Source organism: Ruditapes philippinarum, unplaced genomic scaffold (assembly GCF_026571515.1).
Source record: "Ruditapes philippinarum isolate M1 unplaced genomic scaffold, ASM2657151v2 ctg3080_1_1_1_1, whole genome shotgun sequence".
In the NCBI taxonomy this organism is placed as follows: domain Eukaryota; kingdom Metazoa; phylum Mollusca; class Bivalvia; order Venerida; family Veneridae; genus Ruditapes; species Ruditapes philippinarum.
Window position 1 is genome coordinate 196,387 of NW_026857125.1, and position 18,286 is coordinate 214,672.

General features: G+C 33.2%; 1 protein-coding gene across 1 annotated transcript in view; it reads left to right on the forward strand.

The window, feature by feature from the left end:
• Positions 1 to 18,286, forward strand: part of LOC132748847 (protein CFAP20DC-like) — a 56,429-nt gene that overhangs the window by 3,563 nt on the left and 34,580 nt on the right. Inside the window, exons 2-4 of the mRNA XM_060738501.1 lie at positions 13,193 to 13,273; positions 13,894 to 13,987; positions 14,453 to 14,525. Coding sequence (XP_060594484.1) covers positions 13,193 to 13,273; positions 13,894 to 13,987; positions 14,453 to 14,525 — 248 coding nt within the window. The remainder of the gene's footprint in view (positions 1 to 13,192; positions 13,274 to 13,893; positions 13,988 to 14,452; positions 14,526 to 18,286) is intronic.

The following is an 18,286-nucleotide window of genomic DNA, read 5'->3' on the forward strand; positions in this document are numbered from 1 at the left end:
CTTATTGAAAGATTTTCTTCAAACTTGGCTCAAATGTTCACCTCAACAAGGTTATGTGCAGAACCCATGTCACTCTTTTGCCGGCTTAAGGTCAAGGTCACACTTGAAGGTCAAAAATTGACTTAGAAAATGTTCTTTAATTTTAACATTTATCTGAATATTTCTGAATCTAGGAAAGGTATTTGCTTGAAACTTAAAATATAAATGAAGTTGTCACAATTAAGATATGCTGGTCAAGTTTCATAACTCTGTATTGCATTTTAACAAAGTTATGCCCCTTTTTAATCTTCAAATTTACATACAATCACATATTAGACAATATGTTGTGTCCGCTCTATAAATCCTATACTAATGGAAGAATTTTCTTCAAACTTTTCTCAAATGTTCACCTAAACAAGGTTATGTGCAGAATCCATGTCACCTTTGTGCAGGCTAAAGGTCAAGGTCAGACTTGAAGGTCAAAAATTGACTTAGAAAATGTTCTTAGATTAAAACATGTTCTTGAATATTTCGGAACCTAGCATAGGTATTTGCTTGAAACTTAAAAGATATATGAGGTGTCACAATTACGATATGCAGGTCAAGTTTCATAACTCTGTATTGGATTTTGACAAAGTTATGCCCCTTTTTAAGTCTTTAAATTTACATACAATCAATACTAGACAATATGTTGTGTCCGCTCTATAAATTCTATACTAATGGAAGGATTTTCTTCAAACTTTACTCAAATCAAGGGGCAGGACGTGAAGTGGTTGCACACTTGGTTCAAGCGAGCGAATTGGTTGCAAACTTGACAAAATGGCGAAAACGGCGTGATTTTTTGAAACGGTGAACGAATTTTTGCCAGGCAAGTGGGTTTCTTTGTTATTTTGAAGTTCATTAGTATGTCTATTCCATAATGCAATATATATGCCACACTCGGTTTAAGGTTTCAGCATCCTAGATTCTGTTTTGACGAAGTTATTGAAGATATAAACTGATCATGTAGATATTTTGAAATTTGACATATGACAGTTCTGGCCGGTTTTTCTCCTAATTTATTCAAATTTGGAAGTTTTTAACTGCATTTAACAATAACAAAATATGTTTCTGTCAATGCTGTACAAACGGTTTAGTTCGCAAGTCCGAAGATAACGTTCAATACACAAAAATATCTTGTTCAAGCACATTTTGGTTGCAGACTTATACTTCAAGCATTTTTGGTTGCAAACTTATTCTTATTCTATTGAAATCCATAGTAAAACTTTGCAAAAGGAGTGTAGAAGGTTATATCTATTAACCTATTTTCAATGGCAATTATTGACATTTATGTTCTGTTACTTCTTTTTGTTATAAACGTTATTTATACTTTCTTCTTTTACAACAATTATTCACTTTATGTTTCAAATTACATGGTTCTCAGTTCAATACTATAATCATCAGTAAAAGGTTGCAAACAAAATAATAGCATATAGAAAAATATTTATTGATACTTCAATTCTAAAATATGTCATCATATGTAAAATGCAAATGAAAACTACATACAAAACAAATGTATACATGTGAGAGTCCTGTTGTATTTAAGTGAATTATTTTCATCATAAACATAAGGACATGTGCACACATACGATGTTATTCGGCAAAATGTCCAAAGTTTATCAAAACCACAAGAAATTTTAATTTGTTTGTTTCGTATGTAAAGATCAGCAGTTGCTTTAGACATGTACTTAAAATGTTTTTACAAACCAAAAGTTAAAATGACGTACATGCTTGTTTACAATATTTCGGATTTGATGTACATCATATGTCAATTGGTATTCTAAAGATGATTTTGATTATTAGATCATAATATAAATGATATACGATTGGTTATTTACATTAACTGTTATGTGACAAAACTACTTAAAGTCATTGTTCGAGTTAGGGAATTTGGAAAAAATTTCGGTTGGTCAATAATAAGGAACAATTTAAAGAAACATGTGAATAATGCCCTTGTGTCAATGTTAATATAGTTTTTATCTACTATATAATCAAATTTATTTCAAATCTCAAAAAAGAACAATAATGAAAGCTGTTTGTTGCTATTTTTTCTTCTTTTCCTTTACAGTTAGTCATGCCAAGATATAAAAAAAAGTCCTAAGACTTTGTAAAAAGAAAAGGAGTATATCGAGGAGAAAAAATGATGAAGATAAACACAACTGAGCTTTAATTTGGCATACATTGTATTGTGTTATATATCTATCTATATAACAAAAGTTTGCAACCAAAAATGCTTGAAGTATAAGTCTGCAACCAAAATGTGCTTGAACAAGATATTTTTGTGTATTGAACGTTATCTTCGGACTTGCGAACTAAACCGTTTGTACAGCATTGACAGACTCATATTTTGTTATTGTTAAATGCAGTTAAAAACTTCCAAATTTGAATAAATTAGGAGAAAAACCGGCCAGAACTGTCATATGTCAAATTTCAAAATATCTACATGATCAGTTTATATCTTCAATAACTTCGTCAAAACAGAATCTAGGATGCTGAAACCTTTAACCGAGTGTGGCATATATATTGGATTATGGAATAGACATACTAATGAACTTCAAAATAACAAAGAAACCCACTTGCCTGGCAAAAACTCGTTCACCCGTTTCAAAAAATCACGCCGTTTTCGCCATTTTGTCAAGTTTGCAACCAATTCGCTCGCTTGAACCAAGTGTGCAACCACTTCACGTCCTGCCCCTTGCAAATATTCACTCCAATTGGGCGATGTGCAGAACCCATCTTACCCTTGTGCCAGCTGAAGGTCAAGGCCACACTTGAAGGTCAAAAATTGACTTATAAAAAGTTTAGTATATTGGGGAAATGAAAGGTTATTTGTAACTGTTTCGAACATGATTTGATAATAGATATTTTTACTATTACTTGTACAATTAGTCTTTTTTTCACCAGAGATAATTTCTTTTTATGTATTTGTGTCACTTAAGTTATTCCCTTAACCACCTTTCCAAGTTGTCTTCTGTCAAGGACATTGGTGGGGGTATGAATCGCATTCAGCGATAGTTCTAGTTAATTTACTAAAAAGGAACTTTATTGTGATCCAACCATATGCTGTTGTAACTATAAGGGAAGGGTCACATATTTTAATTGAAATAAATTTTAAGTAGAGGATATTCAAAAAAGTCATTGAGAAATGAGAAGATAAGAATTTTCAAATGAACAGATTAAGAGACTTATACATGTATAAGGTGTATGTCTTGTTGTTTCATACTGTTTTGGTGACACTTATGTTTGTGTCCCTTGTTCAAGTTGTTGTTTTGTCTATGGTAAGTATCTCCCCTTTTGCCCCAAGTTTTATTTCTTTATTTCGTCCCCACCCTTTCCCGAATTTCCTATCCCCTTCCCCTGTGCCCGTTTACTTAGTGGGCCTATTAATCATTAATTTATTTGTTTTATTTGAATTCCTTGTTGGTTACTATTATTTCTTCATATGTATCATTTTAGTGATAAGCCTGACCGTGCTCTCCCTTGCGCCCTGTCCTGTTCTTGTTTGGGATCCTCCTGAGCTCCTTTTCGCTAATTCTTGTTGCTGGGTCGTGTGGGGTTGCGTTCATTGAACGCCGCCTTTCCTTGTTATGCTCCCCGAAAAATTTCGGGGGAGCATATGGTCGTCGGGTTGTCCGTCCGTCCGTCAGTCCGTCCGTCCGTACGTACGTCCTAAATTCGTGTCCGGCCCATAACTTTGTTATTTGAAGTCAGATTTTAAAACTATTTCACAGAAATGATCACCATATTGTGACGACGTGTCGCGCGCAACATTTGGCTCGCTACCTTGAAGGTCAAGGTCACAGCATGACCTTGCAGCAAAATCGTGTCCGGTCCATAACTTCATTAATTGAAGTCGGATTTTAAAAATATTTCACAGAAATGATCACCATATTGAGAGGCCGTGTCGCGCGCAACATTTGGCTCGCTTCCTTGAAGGTCAAGGTCACAGCATGACCTTGCAGCAAAATCGTGTCCGGTCCATAACTTCGTTATTTGAAGTCGGATTTTAAAAATATTTCACAGAAATGATCATCATATTAAGATGACGTGCCATGCACAACATTTGGGTCGCTACCTTGAAGGTCAAGGTCACAGCATGACCTTGCAGCAAAATCGTGTCTGGCCCATAACTTCATTATTTGAAGTCGGATTTTAAAAATATTTCACAAAAATGATCACCATATTGAGACGATGTGTCACAGGCAACATTTGGGTTGCTTCCTTGAAGGTCAAGGTCACAGCATGACCTTGCAGCAAAATCGTGTCCGGCACATAACTTCATTATTTGAAGTCCGATTTTACAACTATTTCACAGAAATGATCACCATAATGAGACAATGTGTCAGGCGCAACATTTGGGTCGCCACCTTGAAGGTCAAGGTCACAGCATAACCTTGCAGCAAAATCGTGTCTGGCCCATAACTTCATTACATGTACTTGAAGTCGGATTTAACAACTATTCCACAGAGATGATCACCATATTAAATCCACGTGTCGCATGCAACATTTGGGTTGCTACCTTGAAGGTCAAGGTCACAGCATGACCTTGCAGCAAAATGATGTTACAACTATTTCACAAAAATGATCACCATATTGAGACAATGTGTTGTGCACAACATTTGGGTTATTTTTACACTTTGAACTTTGTCTGTGACATTACTCTGACACTACAAGAGGTATACCTTCCTGTGTCCAAAACCTATTCGGGGAGCATCGGCCGGTTCAACCGGCTCTTGTTGATCTTGTTTATCATATTTTATACATGTATACCAAATTGTAAAAAACAGATAATGATTATCAATACAAGGTTCGGCAAGCAAGGAATGTAAACAAAACAGAAATCTTATCCACCCCCCACCCCCCCAATCACCAAAAAACGCCTGAAACTGCAAAACCGAAACATAAATACACATGAGTGCCAAAGGCTGCTTTTGTAAGTGCAAGTGCTCCCTTTGCGCCGGTTTAAACAGAATTCATCTTTTAAAGATAATAATGTTGAAATTTTGAATTAACACCTACAGATGTATACAAAATAAGGCGGTTTATTAATTCGACACATTCGAGGTGCCATTCAATGAAAAGCTGGAACTAAATAACATGGAATTTTAAACGGATATCAGAGGTTTTGGTGTTGTTTTGCGACAGTCGTTCTAACAGACGACTACAGTCATTAAAACAGACTATTTCTCCCATCTGTCTTACATTGTTATGTTAATCTACGTTTAAATTACGGTCACTAAATTCCCATCTTGCTGCATTTTTATCATAAACCCCGTCATGACTGTGCGACAATTGCATTTTACTGGGGACTTTAATTTCTAAACTTGAGAAAAGGCCAGTCTGAAATTTCATTTTATAGTCTGAAATTTAAGATTTTTTTTTTTTCAGAATTTTTAAGTTATTTTTGGTTGTTTTAACTTCTTCCCCTACACAACTGTCCTCAATATTTGTTTTATGATGATAAACTCAAAATTGATATGGAGTGAAATTCAAATTGAAATTCTTCTTTGTAGAACTTTCTTTCTTCATTATGTATAGTATTATTATATTTCATTTAGATGTACTTACAATTACATTGTATTTTCAAACATGGGAAACCATGGCCGAGTTATAAAATAAAAAAGGCAGTTAAAGGGACTCCACTGAGGTTTAAATGTCTAAAAACATATCAATTGAATTTCTTACATAAATGAGCTTGGGCACTTTAAACAGAAATATATGCAAAGATAGTTAAGAAATATACTATGAAATAAATTGAAAATCGTATTTTAATGATTTTCTTAACAGAAATCTTATCCCCCCCCCCCCAATCACCAAAAAACGCCTGAAACTGCAAAACCGAAACATAAATACACATGAGTGCCAAAGGCTGCTTTTGTAAGTGCAAGTGCTCCCTTTGCGCCGGTTTAAACAGAATTCATCTTTTAAACATAATAATGTTGAAATTTTGAATTAACACCTACAGATGTATACAAAATAAGGCGGTACATTAATCATGGAAGTTGGAACTTTCAATGTGACACATTCGAGGTGCCATTCAATGAAAAGCTGGAACTAAATAACATGGAATTTTAAACGGATATCAGAGGTTTTGGTGTTGTTTTGCGACAGTCGTTCTAACAGACGACTACAGTCATTAAAACAGACTATTTCTCCCATCTGTCTTACATTGTTATGTTAATCTACGTTTAAATTACGGTCACTAAATTCCCATCTTGCTGCATTTTTATCATAAACCCCGTCATGACTGTGCGACAATTGCATTTTACTGGGGACTTTAATTTCTAAACTTGAGAAAAGGCCAGTCTGAAATTTCATTTTATAGTCTGAAATTTAAGATTTTTTTTTTTCAGAATTTTTAAGTTATTTTTGGTTGTTTTGAACTTCTTCCCCTACACAACTGTCCTCAATATTTGTTTTATGATGATAAACTCAAAATTGATATGGAGTGTAATACAAATTGAAATTCTTCTTTGTAGAACTTTCCTTCTTCATTATGTATAGTATAATTATATTTCATTTAGATGTACTTACAATTACATGGCCGAGTTATAAAATAAAAAAGGCAGTTAAAAATAAAAAAGGCAGTTAAAGGGACTCCACTGAGGTTTAAATGTCTAAAAACATATCAATTGAATTTCTTACATAAATGAGCTTGGGCACTTTAAACAGAAATATATGCAAAGATAGTTAAGAAATATACTATGAAATAAATTGAAAATCGTATTTTAATGATTTTCTTAGCCCGATTTGAGTGAAAAGCGTTTAAACGCTTTTCATTTTGGGTCATTTTTTTACAATTTGAATAATTATTCTGGAAAAACGAAGTACGCGAATGATCTGAAATTTTGCATAAAGATAAGTGGTCTAAACCTACATCAAAAGGTACATTTATCTGGAAAAAATATTTTCAGTCCCATCATGTCATAATACCACAGTGGAGTCCCTTTAAGAAATTTCACCTAATGATCACAGATGTTAAAAAATCCAACTTTATAATTTCTAATTTGACAATTTAAAAGGACGCTTTGCAGTATCTGACGTCGGACATCATAAACTATTCAATTTCTAAGTAAGGTTATCAGAATTTCCATTTTACATTTTATTTTTAATGCTGAAATATTTGTGTGTGAATATAAGAGTTAATTCCTGCAATAAATTCACATCAATAACATAAACAAATTGTATAATAAAGCTTGACAAATACAATCTATTGCCGCCGATACCTGTGTTACACCAGAAAATTTTATAATTTTGCCATGGCACCGCTTGCGTCATTCCTTCTATATTTCCAAATTATATGGCTGCTTACAATGAGTTTCAACGATTTAAAAAAATAAAGTGGAATATTTAGACTTCTGTTCGACTTTGAAGTATGATAATTTGGAACCTTGCATAAAAAACGGTTCTCTTTCAGGTAAAGTAGGTCGTTTCTTCTAAACTTTCTAGTTTCGATCGCAACAACTTCTAATTGGGAAGCGTTTGTGCATAAAAATGCAGTTCGTGGTTGGACTTGGAAAAAGACAGCACCCGTCTAAAATTATCTCGGTGTCTCTTTGACAAGTTTAATTAGTTGGACTATACAATACCATAAAATACTGTCTGGATCTGAAACAAAGTTAAACAAAAAGTGTTAACCATTTGATATCAATGATATCAAATGTACAAGATATCAAAGAGATATCATAGTTAAATATCATACAAAATACAATATTGAGTTATCAAAAATGCAAATAGCATATTATACATTACTTAATTAACTGTAAGTTAATAACTGTACCCTTACTCTATAAATCCAGAACAATACAAACATTATAACCATAAACTTTATAATACATTACATCAAAATAATAAGATTTAAGATTACAGCGTTTTTTTCTCTACTTTGGGTACCAGACTGATTGGGAAAAATTGCGTTATTTTGACTTAAATTGGGAAAAAAAATTATGCATTTTTTCAGCTACAAATAAGATTAATCATCATGAATAAAGATAGCTATCAGCTTCCAATCTCCAGGTAGAACTATTGAATGGTGATTTATATGAATATGTTGGATTTAAATGATTTCAGAGAAGTCACTTGGCCTTGTGGGAATTTTGAACAGCCATTTTGGGAATTTAAACATTGGAAATTGGGAATTTTACTGTCTATTTTCTATTGGGAACAGTACCATTTTAGGGTAGTAGTTATATAAAGAAAAAAAAACACTGCCATGGATTAAAATATCAAATCGAGATGATGTTTTGTGGTGTGGTGGTCTATACATTATATTACTTAACAAGTCCAGAATAGGCTTAAATAATATTTTACAATATGATGTTTACAACAACAATACAACAGTTACATACCTTGACAAAAACACTTCGTAAAACAAGTACCCTGACAAAAACACTTCGTAAAACAAGTACCCTGACAAAAACACTTTGTAAAACAAGTACCCTGACAAAAACACTTTGTAAAACAAGTACCCTGACAAAAACACTCAACTCCACTGTCAACTGAACTACTGTGCTGTAATGTTAAGTTAGTCATATTCATGCAAGATGTTAATAAGAAGTAAAATGGCAGTTGTAGACCAGCAATTACAATGCTTTTTAGCTCGACTATTCGATAAGAATAAGAAGAGCTATTGTAGTCACTCAAACGTCAGCGTCTGCTATCCACTTATGTTAAAGTTTTTGTAATACCTCAAATATTTTCAAAGTCCATTGACTGGACATATGGCTTTGAAACTTTGCACACTTGTTCACCATCATGACCCCAATCTGTAGACAGGAAGTGGTAACTGTATCAAGCATTTTTGACAGAAATATGCCCCTTTTTATGCCCCCGGGCATATAGTAATTGAACTGTCCGTCCGTCTGTCCGTACGAGGTTAACCTAGAACGGCAAGTTGGATTTTTCTTAAGTTCTACCTGTACCAATGGCTTCATAATTTACACACTTACTAATCCATACAAAGTATATGATCCGGGCAAGTTACATAACTATGGCTTCCATTTGCACCAAATAATGGCCCTTTTCAGCACTTAGAAAATGAATAATGGTTAAACTAAACCGGCAAGTTGGAAATATCTTATGTTCTATCTGAACTAAAGGCTTAATAATTTTCACACTTACTTATCAATACAATGTACATGATATTGCCAAGTTATATAAATGTGCCATCCATTTTCCCAGTAATTTCCCTTTTTATCACTTTGAAAATAGGGCCTTGTATGGTTAACCTATTCCGCTAAGTTGGATTTATCAAAAAATTTCACCTAATTACTTAATTTATTTAATGATATCTTTCATATTTGGTAGTTTGATACCTTTAACGGTCCTCTAATTTTTTGTGGCGTTAGGCGTCTCTAGGTCAAGGTCACTTGTGTAAAAAAAATAAATATAAACATTTCTGCTCATACAGCCTTTATTTTTATGTTAATGTCTTTCATGTTTATAATAGTCATACTAAGGAAGGTCCTCTTCCTTTTCCCTCAGTAAGGGGTCATTTGGGTCAAGGTCACCAATGTCAAAAATAGATTTTTTTTACACTTTTACAGATGTATTAACCTTATTCTATCGACAGATATCTTGTATATTTTGTAGGAACATAAAATTGAGGTATTCTCATATGGATGGAGGTACATTTGTACGGGTCAGTTGGGTCAAGGTCACCAGTGCTAAAAATAGATTTTTACACTTTTGCTCATACAGCCTTTATTTATTGACAGATTTGTATTATAATTGGTAGGAAGATAACTTACATGGTATTCTTCCTTTGGATGGAGTTAGGGGTCAGTTGGGTCATGGTCAACAGTGCTAAAAATAGATTTTTACACATTGCCCATACAGCCTTTATATATTGACAGATTTATTTCATATTTGGTAGGAAAATAACTTGCATGATATTCCTCCTTTTGATAGAGGTAGGGGTCAGTTGGTCAAGGTCAAGGGTGCCAATTACAGATTTCTACACATGATTGGTTTTCTTCCATACAAATTAGCTACTTCACTCTTTAAAGTTAAATTATTGACAACAGTGAGCGCGGGGGGGGGCATTTGTGTTTATCAAACACAGATTCTTGTTCAAATTAGAATTAATGTTAAAGTTTTTGTAATACCTCAAATATTTTCAAAGTCCAATGACATATGGCTTTGAAACTTTGCACACTTGTTCATTATCATGACCCCAACCTTTAGACAGGAGGAGGTAACTGTATCAAGCATTTTCACAGAGTTATGCCCCTTCACAACTTAGAATTTACGTTAAAGTTTTTGTAATACCTCAAATATTTTCAAAGTCCATTGACATATGGCTTTAAAACTTTGCACACTTGTTCAACATCATAACCCCAACCTATAGACAGGAGGAAGTAACTCTATGAAGCATTACAATTTACATTAGAATTTACATTTAAGTTTGCATACCACCCCAGATATTTTCATATTCTATTGACATCTGGCTTTGAAACAAGTTGAAATTTTATACTCTTCTTTGAGAGCATAATAGGACTCTCTTCAAGGCCTATATCTGTAACATTGATTTAAAGACAAATTTTGCCCTTTTGTTAACTTAGAAAATTTTACATTATCAAGGCTTTTTTACTATCAAGCACTAAGAATAGTTGAGCGTTGCTGTCCTTCCGACAGCTCTTGTTTGTGAGTGTCAAAACCGACAATTGAAATGCGAAGAAATACCAAAATACAACATCCACAACCAAACAATCCACAATGTCATACAACCAGTACAAAGCACAAACCTTATACCAACCTCAACCCAATCAACAATAAGAAAAAGTCTGTGGGAAATATTGATAACAGTTCACCTTTACGAACTTTAAAGACCCACCTCATCAAATTCAATTAATGATTTAAAGACCCATCATGTTTAAAAAATGATAAATAATGAAAAGTTAAGAATTTAATAACTTGATAAAATTCACATCTGCTACATTCAGTGACTGTGATAATTGAGATCAGGGGTGTCGTGTTTATCCATGTAAATCATGAAATCACCTGTTGATGCTTGATCATTATTTTAGCGAAAAACCAGTAAGGAAAACTAAGTAACCTGTAACCAGTAATCGAAGTAATTAGACAAAATGTTTTTAAAAGATTTATTCTAAACATCACCTTAATTTCAAATAAAAAGTTATGACATTCCATTAGCATTTCAGTTGTTTATGCTATCTGATTGCCAGAAATTAGTTACTTAATAATGTAGTTATTGTTGATAACAACAAAATATGAACAAAATGACATGTCTTGTCATGAAAAAACAAAGTTAATCATAATGTTGAATATCTATGAATTTTATTACTATGGTCTGTTAAATGTTTAACTCAGTAATTAGGTCACCGGTTAAACATTTGTCATTTTTGTTAACCATAACATGCAAGATAATCCAGTCACTTGACCAATCAAGCTGTAACAACAAAAGTAAGTCAAAGACAAAAGGTGATAAATCAGTGAGTAATGATGCTGTATCATTTGAAACCTTTTCTGTAATCAATGTCATTTAGTACAGCTTAAGCGATTTTTGCATGATCCGCTTTGTCACCGCAGACATTTAACAGGGAGTGGAGAATCGCTGGGAACTTAGTATGGCAAGTCACAGTGGCAAATCACCGCGGGAAGGTTAAAAATTCCCGCAATCCCCGGTGGAAAATCACAGTGATTTGCCTTGATAAATATGGCATATAAATGTTCACGTACATGTACAATGTAGTCTTGTTAGAAAAAAATATCACTTATCTATTGCTTTAATAACAGCCATAACATCATCCTGATGTTCCATTTACGTAAAAAATGTAAAAAAGTTATCACAATCAAAATGTGTTTACGATTAATAATATGACAATAATTGACATGATAATTATCCAACTTTTTTTTTCCATTTCATTTGTGCAATAATTAAACATGTGTAAGTGCTTCTTGACACAAAAAAAAAGACAGGTTTTTTTTCTGATATGTAAAAAAAAGGTGGAAGTCAATTGAGTGTCGGCACTTCTTTGATGATTCAGTAGGGACTACACATGTGTTAACAACAAAGATAGACAGATCCTTAATATGAGCCGACTAGTCATTTGTTAGATATCATCTAGTGTGTAAAATTTGTGTATATTATTTAACGATGGAAACATTTATTTATGGATGCTACTTTGCGCAAAAGTGTTTTTGTGTAATTAGCCCTATGGAATTTCAACAATCGGTGACGAATTTCGGTAACTTACATTAAATATTTTAACATTTTTAAAACAGGCATGCAAATATCCACCATTCAGATATTATAGAAGACAAATGTTGTGTGTGTTATTTTTTGCAGATGCAAGTAAATACGTGTAATAAATTGATAAATGGTCACCCGCAATATTTCACAGTGATCCATGGTGACAATATCACGCAGTGCGAATGTCACCCAATCGGCTGATGAGCGGAAAGTCACAACTGTCTCAGTGACAATCACGGGGGTGGGGGAGTGTGGTGGGGGAATCGCGGGGATCGGTGGACTGTGGAATTTTTTTTCAAAGCTGCACTGTATTTTATAATTTAATAGAAAAAAAGGTGACAAAAAGACCAGGGTTTTGAGGCCAAAATGTGAAATGTCTTGAAATCACATGTTGAAACCAGATCAATATTTCAATATTGTTTAGTAAAACAAAGCTACAAACTGTGTCTGTAAAATATACACAGTCATAGTTACTTTCTTGTTGCCAGAAATCAAATTTTTATGCATTTCAATTAAAAAAAACACTGCCAAAACTAGATCGAAAAGTTGAATGCAGCTAAAAATATCACTGATGTCCCTTTATAATTTCTTCTATTTTCCTATCATTTGAACATTTATGTACATGTATTTAGAATTTCATATAAAAAAATCTTGAAAGGCTAAAGCCATATCTTAAGGTCTGTAGCTAAACTGTTTCTAGACATTGTCACTTTGTCAGGACAGGTATGCTGAAAGAAATGCTAGGAGACCAGTGAAGTGTTCAAGTAAATCTTGATAAAATAACTAGGATTAGTTAGACAATAAATGCTCTGCGCAAAATCATAACATATGTCATCTGGGGTGGCATTAAAGTTATGAAGCAGATCCATTATAAAACCCAACTAGAATAAGACATATTGATTAACCCTTGTTTTATTTAGTTTGACATATTTCAGAAAAAAATCAAATTTATTATTTTAGGGCGGACCTTACTTTGAGGTGTTTTCACCACAGCAGAAAGACACATTGTCTCAGTGGAAAATGTCAGGACAAATATCGAAGGTTAGATTTTCAGCTTCCATTATATAAATTGTAAGCCTATGATCCTGATATGTACTAGAATAATAAATTTTAACATAAATATTCTCTTTACAGTACTCTATCTTTGTTAAGCAGTGAAACATGGAAAGCAAATTTTATAGATGTTTTGTGATGAACAGTTTAAAGGGACTCCACTGAGGTTTTTTGGCATGATGGGACTGAAAATATTTTTTCCAGATGTACGATTTGATGTAGGTTTTGACCAATAATCTTTGTGTAAAATTTCAGATCATTTGCGCACTTTGCTTTTCCAGAATGATTTTTCAAATTGTAAAGAAATGACCCAAAATGAAAAGCGTTTAAACGCTTTTGACTCAAATTGGGCTAAGAAAAGCATAAATATATGATCAAAGTATATTTTTTTAACTATCTTTGCATATATTTCTGTTTAAAATGCCCCAGCTCATTTATGTAAGAAATTCAAATATTATGTTTTAGGCTTTTAAACCTCAGTGGAGTCCCTTTAAATATATCTACATGATTATAGATTTGATCTCAATGGAGTTCTAAATTATTTGAATAAAGTATTATAAGTGCAATTTGGTTTTATTAAGTTATAGGACTGATTTTTTTTCTTTCAGAACTATGACAAGGAGATTAAAAGTTTTTCCTATACTCTAGAAGGATCTACTGCTACAACAAAAATACAGATTCCTAAAGACCCAAGAATGTCTTGTAAGTTTATTAAATGACTTGGTCTTTTTCCCTTTCACAGGACAATAAAGCTGTAAAATCATAATATTGTCACCTTTTCAGTGTGTGGATGACTTAATCCTAACTAAAAATATATTTGAATTATCCATTGACACTATTATAAAGCTAGGCCAGTGTGCACTTCCATTCTGTCGACCAGGCTCTTTTCTGTTGGTACATGTAGCTAAATCTTTTAAAATTCAAATCTTTAAATCATCTAATGGACAGAACATGTATGTGATACCAATTTTATTAATTCTAAAGTTTATTGTAATTTGGTTCATTTATTGATATAATGATATGTTTACAAAAACAAAAAGGTACTTATATTACCATTGACTTTCTGATAATTTAAAATAGAAAGTAAGTCATTAAATTTTTTTAATATAGTGTTGTATATTTAGTGTTATGTTTATTAACTTTGGATTATCTATTCAATGGCTTCAGTGCACCTTGTACAGCGGTATCTAGTTGTTCAAATTGCTTTGAGGAAAGGAGCAGACTTCAGCATGGAGCTTGGGTAAACTTTTTAATCTAGTTACTGAAAACTTTCAGGAAACATTTTTTTGTGCTACACATTTAGTGTGAGAAAAGAAAAAATGAAGATTTGTAATACGATAGTCTTAATAATAGCAGATAAGCTTGATAGAGATAAATTTTGAAAACATGTGAGAAACATTATGTTTCTGTATGGTAAGTTGTTTGAAAATAATAAGCATTGATAATAATTCTGACCCTGTGTTCTTTTTGTGCCCCCACTATAGGGGGGGAGGGGCATTTAGATTTACCCTTGTCCATCCTTCCGTCCGTCCGTCCATCCGTCCGTTCTCTTTTTGTGTCGCACGTAGCTCAAAAAGTATATGACCTAGAGTCATGAAACCTTACAGGAATGTTGATCAGCATGTGTAGTTGTGCAACTGGGTATTTTCGTGTGGATGTTTTTAGTATTTTTAGAGTTATTGCCCTTGACTGAGTAAAAATTTGCAATTTTCAACCTGTGTCGCATGTAACTAAAAAAATATTTGACCTAGAGTCATGAAACCTTACAGGAATGTTAATCAGCATGTGTAGTTGTGCACCTGGGTATTTTTGTGTGGATATATCTAGTATTTTTAGAGTTATTGCCCTTGAATAAGTAAAAATTTTCAATTTTCAACTTGTGTTACACGTAACTAAAAAAGTATTTGTCCTAGAGTCATGAAACCTTACAAGAATTTTGCTCAGCATGTTTAGTTGTGCACCTGGGTATTTTCATGTGGATATTTATAGTATTTTTATGCCCCCGCCATATAATGGCAAGGGCATATAGTGTTACCCTGTTCCGTCATTCCGTCATTCCGTCATTCCGTCCTTCCGTCATCATCAGTTTCCGTTCATTATTAGTCCCCTACCGGTTTACCGGAGGGGACTTTAGGTTTACCCTCCGTCCGTCTGTCCGTCCGTCCGTCCGTCCGTCAGTCCGTCCGTCTGTCCGTCCGTCCACAAAACTGGATCCCGCGATAACGCAAAAAGTACTGAAAATATTTTAATGAAACTTGATATATGGATAGATGGCAGTATGGAGATTATGCACGTCTTTTTCTTTTCTTCCTATGTTGAAAATTCTGGTTGCTATGGCAACAAATAGACTGAAAATATGGCAAATTTTACACATAACCTGGATCCCGCGATAACGCAAAAGTACTGAAAATATTTTTATGAAACTTGATATATGGATAGATGGCAGTATGGAGATTATGCACGTCTTTTTCTTTTCTTCCTATGTTGAAAATTCTGGTTGCTATGGCAACAAATAGATTGAAAATATGGCAAATTTTACACATAACCTGGAAATATGGCAAATTTTACACATAACCTGGATCCCGCGATAACGCAAAAAGTACTGAAAATATTTTTATGAAACTTGATATATGGATAGATGGCAGTATGGAGATTATGCACGTCTTTTTCTTTTCTTCCTATGTTGAAAATTCTGGTTGCTATGGCAACAAATAGATTGAAAATATGGCAAATTTTACACATAACCTGGATCCAGTGATAACACAAAAAGTACTGAAAATATGTTTATGAAACTTGACATATGGGTAGATGGCAGTATGGAAATTATGCACGTCCTTTTCTTATCTTCCTATGTTGAAAATTCTGGTTGCTATGGCAACAAATAGACTGAATTTCAAGATTTCTGATTCTAGTTTTTAAGTTTTTTCACTATAAGTTCTTTATTTCTTAAGGTATTTTCTTCAAACTTTAAATATAAGTTGCTTGTCATCAACCACATCATATGTGACAAGGTTCACAACTCTAGCACAAAATTTATCAGAATTACCTCCCTTGAACTTAAAATTTTCATGAAAAAAACATTGTTTTTTTTTTAATAACTTCTTTTTCTGAATGTATCTACTTCAAACTTCATATAAATGTTTCTTATTATCACTCAACATTTGTGAGTGTTCAATACTCTAGCAAGACTATTTCCAGAATTATGCCCCTTTTGAACTTAGACTTTTTTTTGAGAAATTGGTAATTTTTACTCCAACTTCTTCAATCATGATAGGATTTTAAAAATGTTATATTTTGATAACAGGGATGTTTAAAAAATAACTTTAGAGTGTCCTTCAGTCCGTCTGTCTGTACATAAAAACTGTTTCCTGTGATCACTTTTAAAGAACTTTTTCAACAAATTTACTTAAAATAGGAACCTAAGTGAATGGCCAATGGCCCTTCAGAATGTTGCTTGGGCTCTTACCGGTAGGGGACTTATGGATTGCTTGCAATACTATGATAATTGCTTGTCTTAATAACCGTTGCACATATTGAACTCAAATTTGACATATAGATATGTCATGAGAAAATACAGGTCAAGTTCGAAATTGGTCATGGTTCAATGATTTTTGGCAGAGTTATGCCCCTTTTACTTTGAAAATAATATGAAATTTTCAGTTTCCGTTCATTATCTCCCTAACGGTACAACACATGCAACTCAAACTTGACATATGGATATGTCATGAAAAAATACAGGTCAAGTTCAAATTTGGTCATGGTTCAATGATTTTTGGCAGAGTTATGCCCCTTTTACTTTGAAAATAATATGAAATTTTCAGTTTCCGTTCATTATCTCCCTAACGGTACAACACATTCAACTCAAATTTGACATATGGATATGTCATGAAAAAATACAGGTCAAGTTCGAAATTGGTCATGGTTCAATGATTTTTGGCAGAGTTATGCCCCTTTTACTTTGAAAGTAATATGAAATTTTCAGTTTCCGTTCATTATCTCCCTAATGGTACAACACATTCAACTCAAATTTGACATATGGATATGTCATGAAAAAATACAGGTCAAGTTCGAAATTGGTCATGGTTCAATGATTTTTGGCAGAGTTATGCCCCTTTTACTTTGAAAATAATATGAAATTTTCAGTTTCCGTTCATTATCTCCCCAACGGTACAACACATTCAACTCAAATTTGACATATGGATATGTCAAAGAAATGCGCAGGTCAAGTTCAAATTTGGTCATGGTTCGATGATTTTTGGCAGAGTTATGCCCCTTTCACTTTAAAAATAATATGAAATTTTCAGTTTCCGTTTATTATCTCCCCAACAGTATTACACATTCAACTCAAATTTGACATATGGATATATTTTTGGAATGTGCAGGCCAAGTTCGAATTTGGTCATGGTTCAATGATTTTTGGCAGAGTAATGCCCCTTTCACTTTGAAAATGATATGAAATTTACAGTTTCTGTTCATTATCAACCCAACAGTATTACATATTCAACTCAAAATTGACATATGGATATGTCAAAGGAATGCGCAGGTCAAGTTGGAATTTGGTCATGGTTCGATGATTTTTTGGCAGAGTTATGTCCCTTTCACTTTGAAAATAATATAGATACATCTTAGGAATAAGCAGTTTAAGTTGGAATTTGGTCGTTGTTCAATGATTTTGGACAAACTTATCTTTCCTGAATGTTGGAAAAATTTTGAACTTTCAGTTTCAGCACTCATACTTTTGTGGAAATGTATATAGCCATTATTTTGGCTACAAATATGCAATATGCTATTTTCAAAAGGTTAAGACTGAATAATTTCAGTGCCTTGAACATTGTATAAAAATGGTTTGTGTTAACATTGAAAAGTTTTAAGGGCTTTGAACATAGAATGAAAAAAATAATTTGTGCAAACAAATTTGGAACTAAATATTATAACATTTGAAATTTTGGCTGTATGCGGGGGCATCCGTGGCATGATGACACATTTCTAGTTAGAGTTATT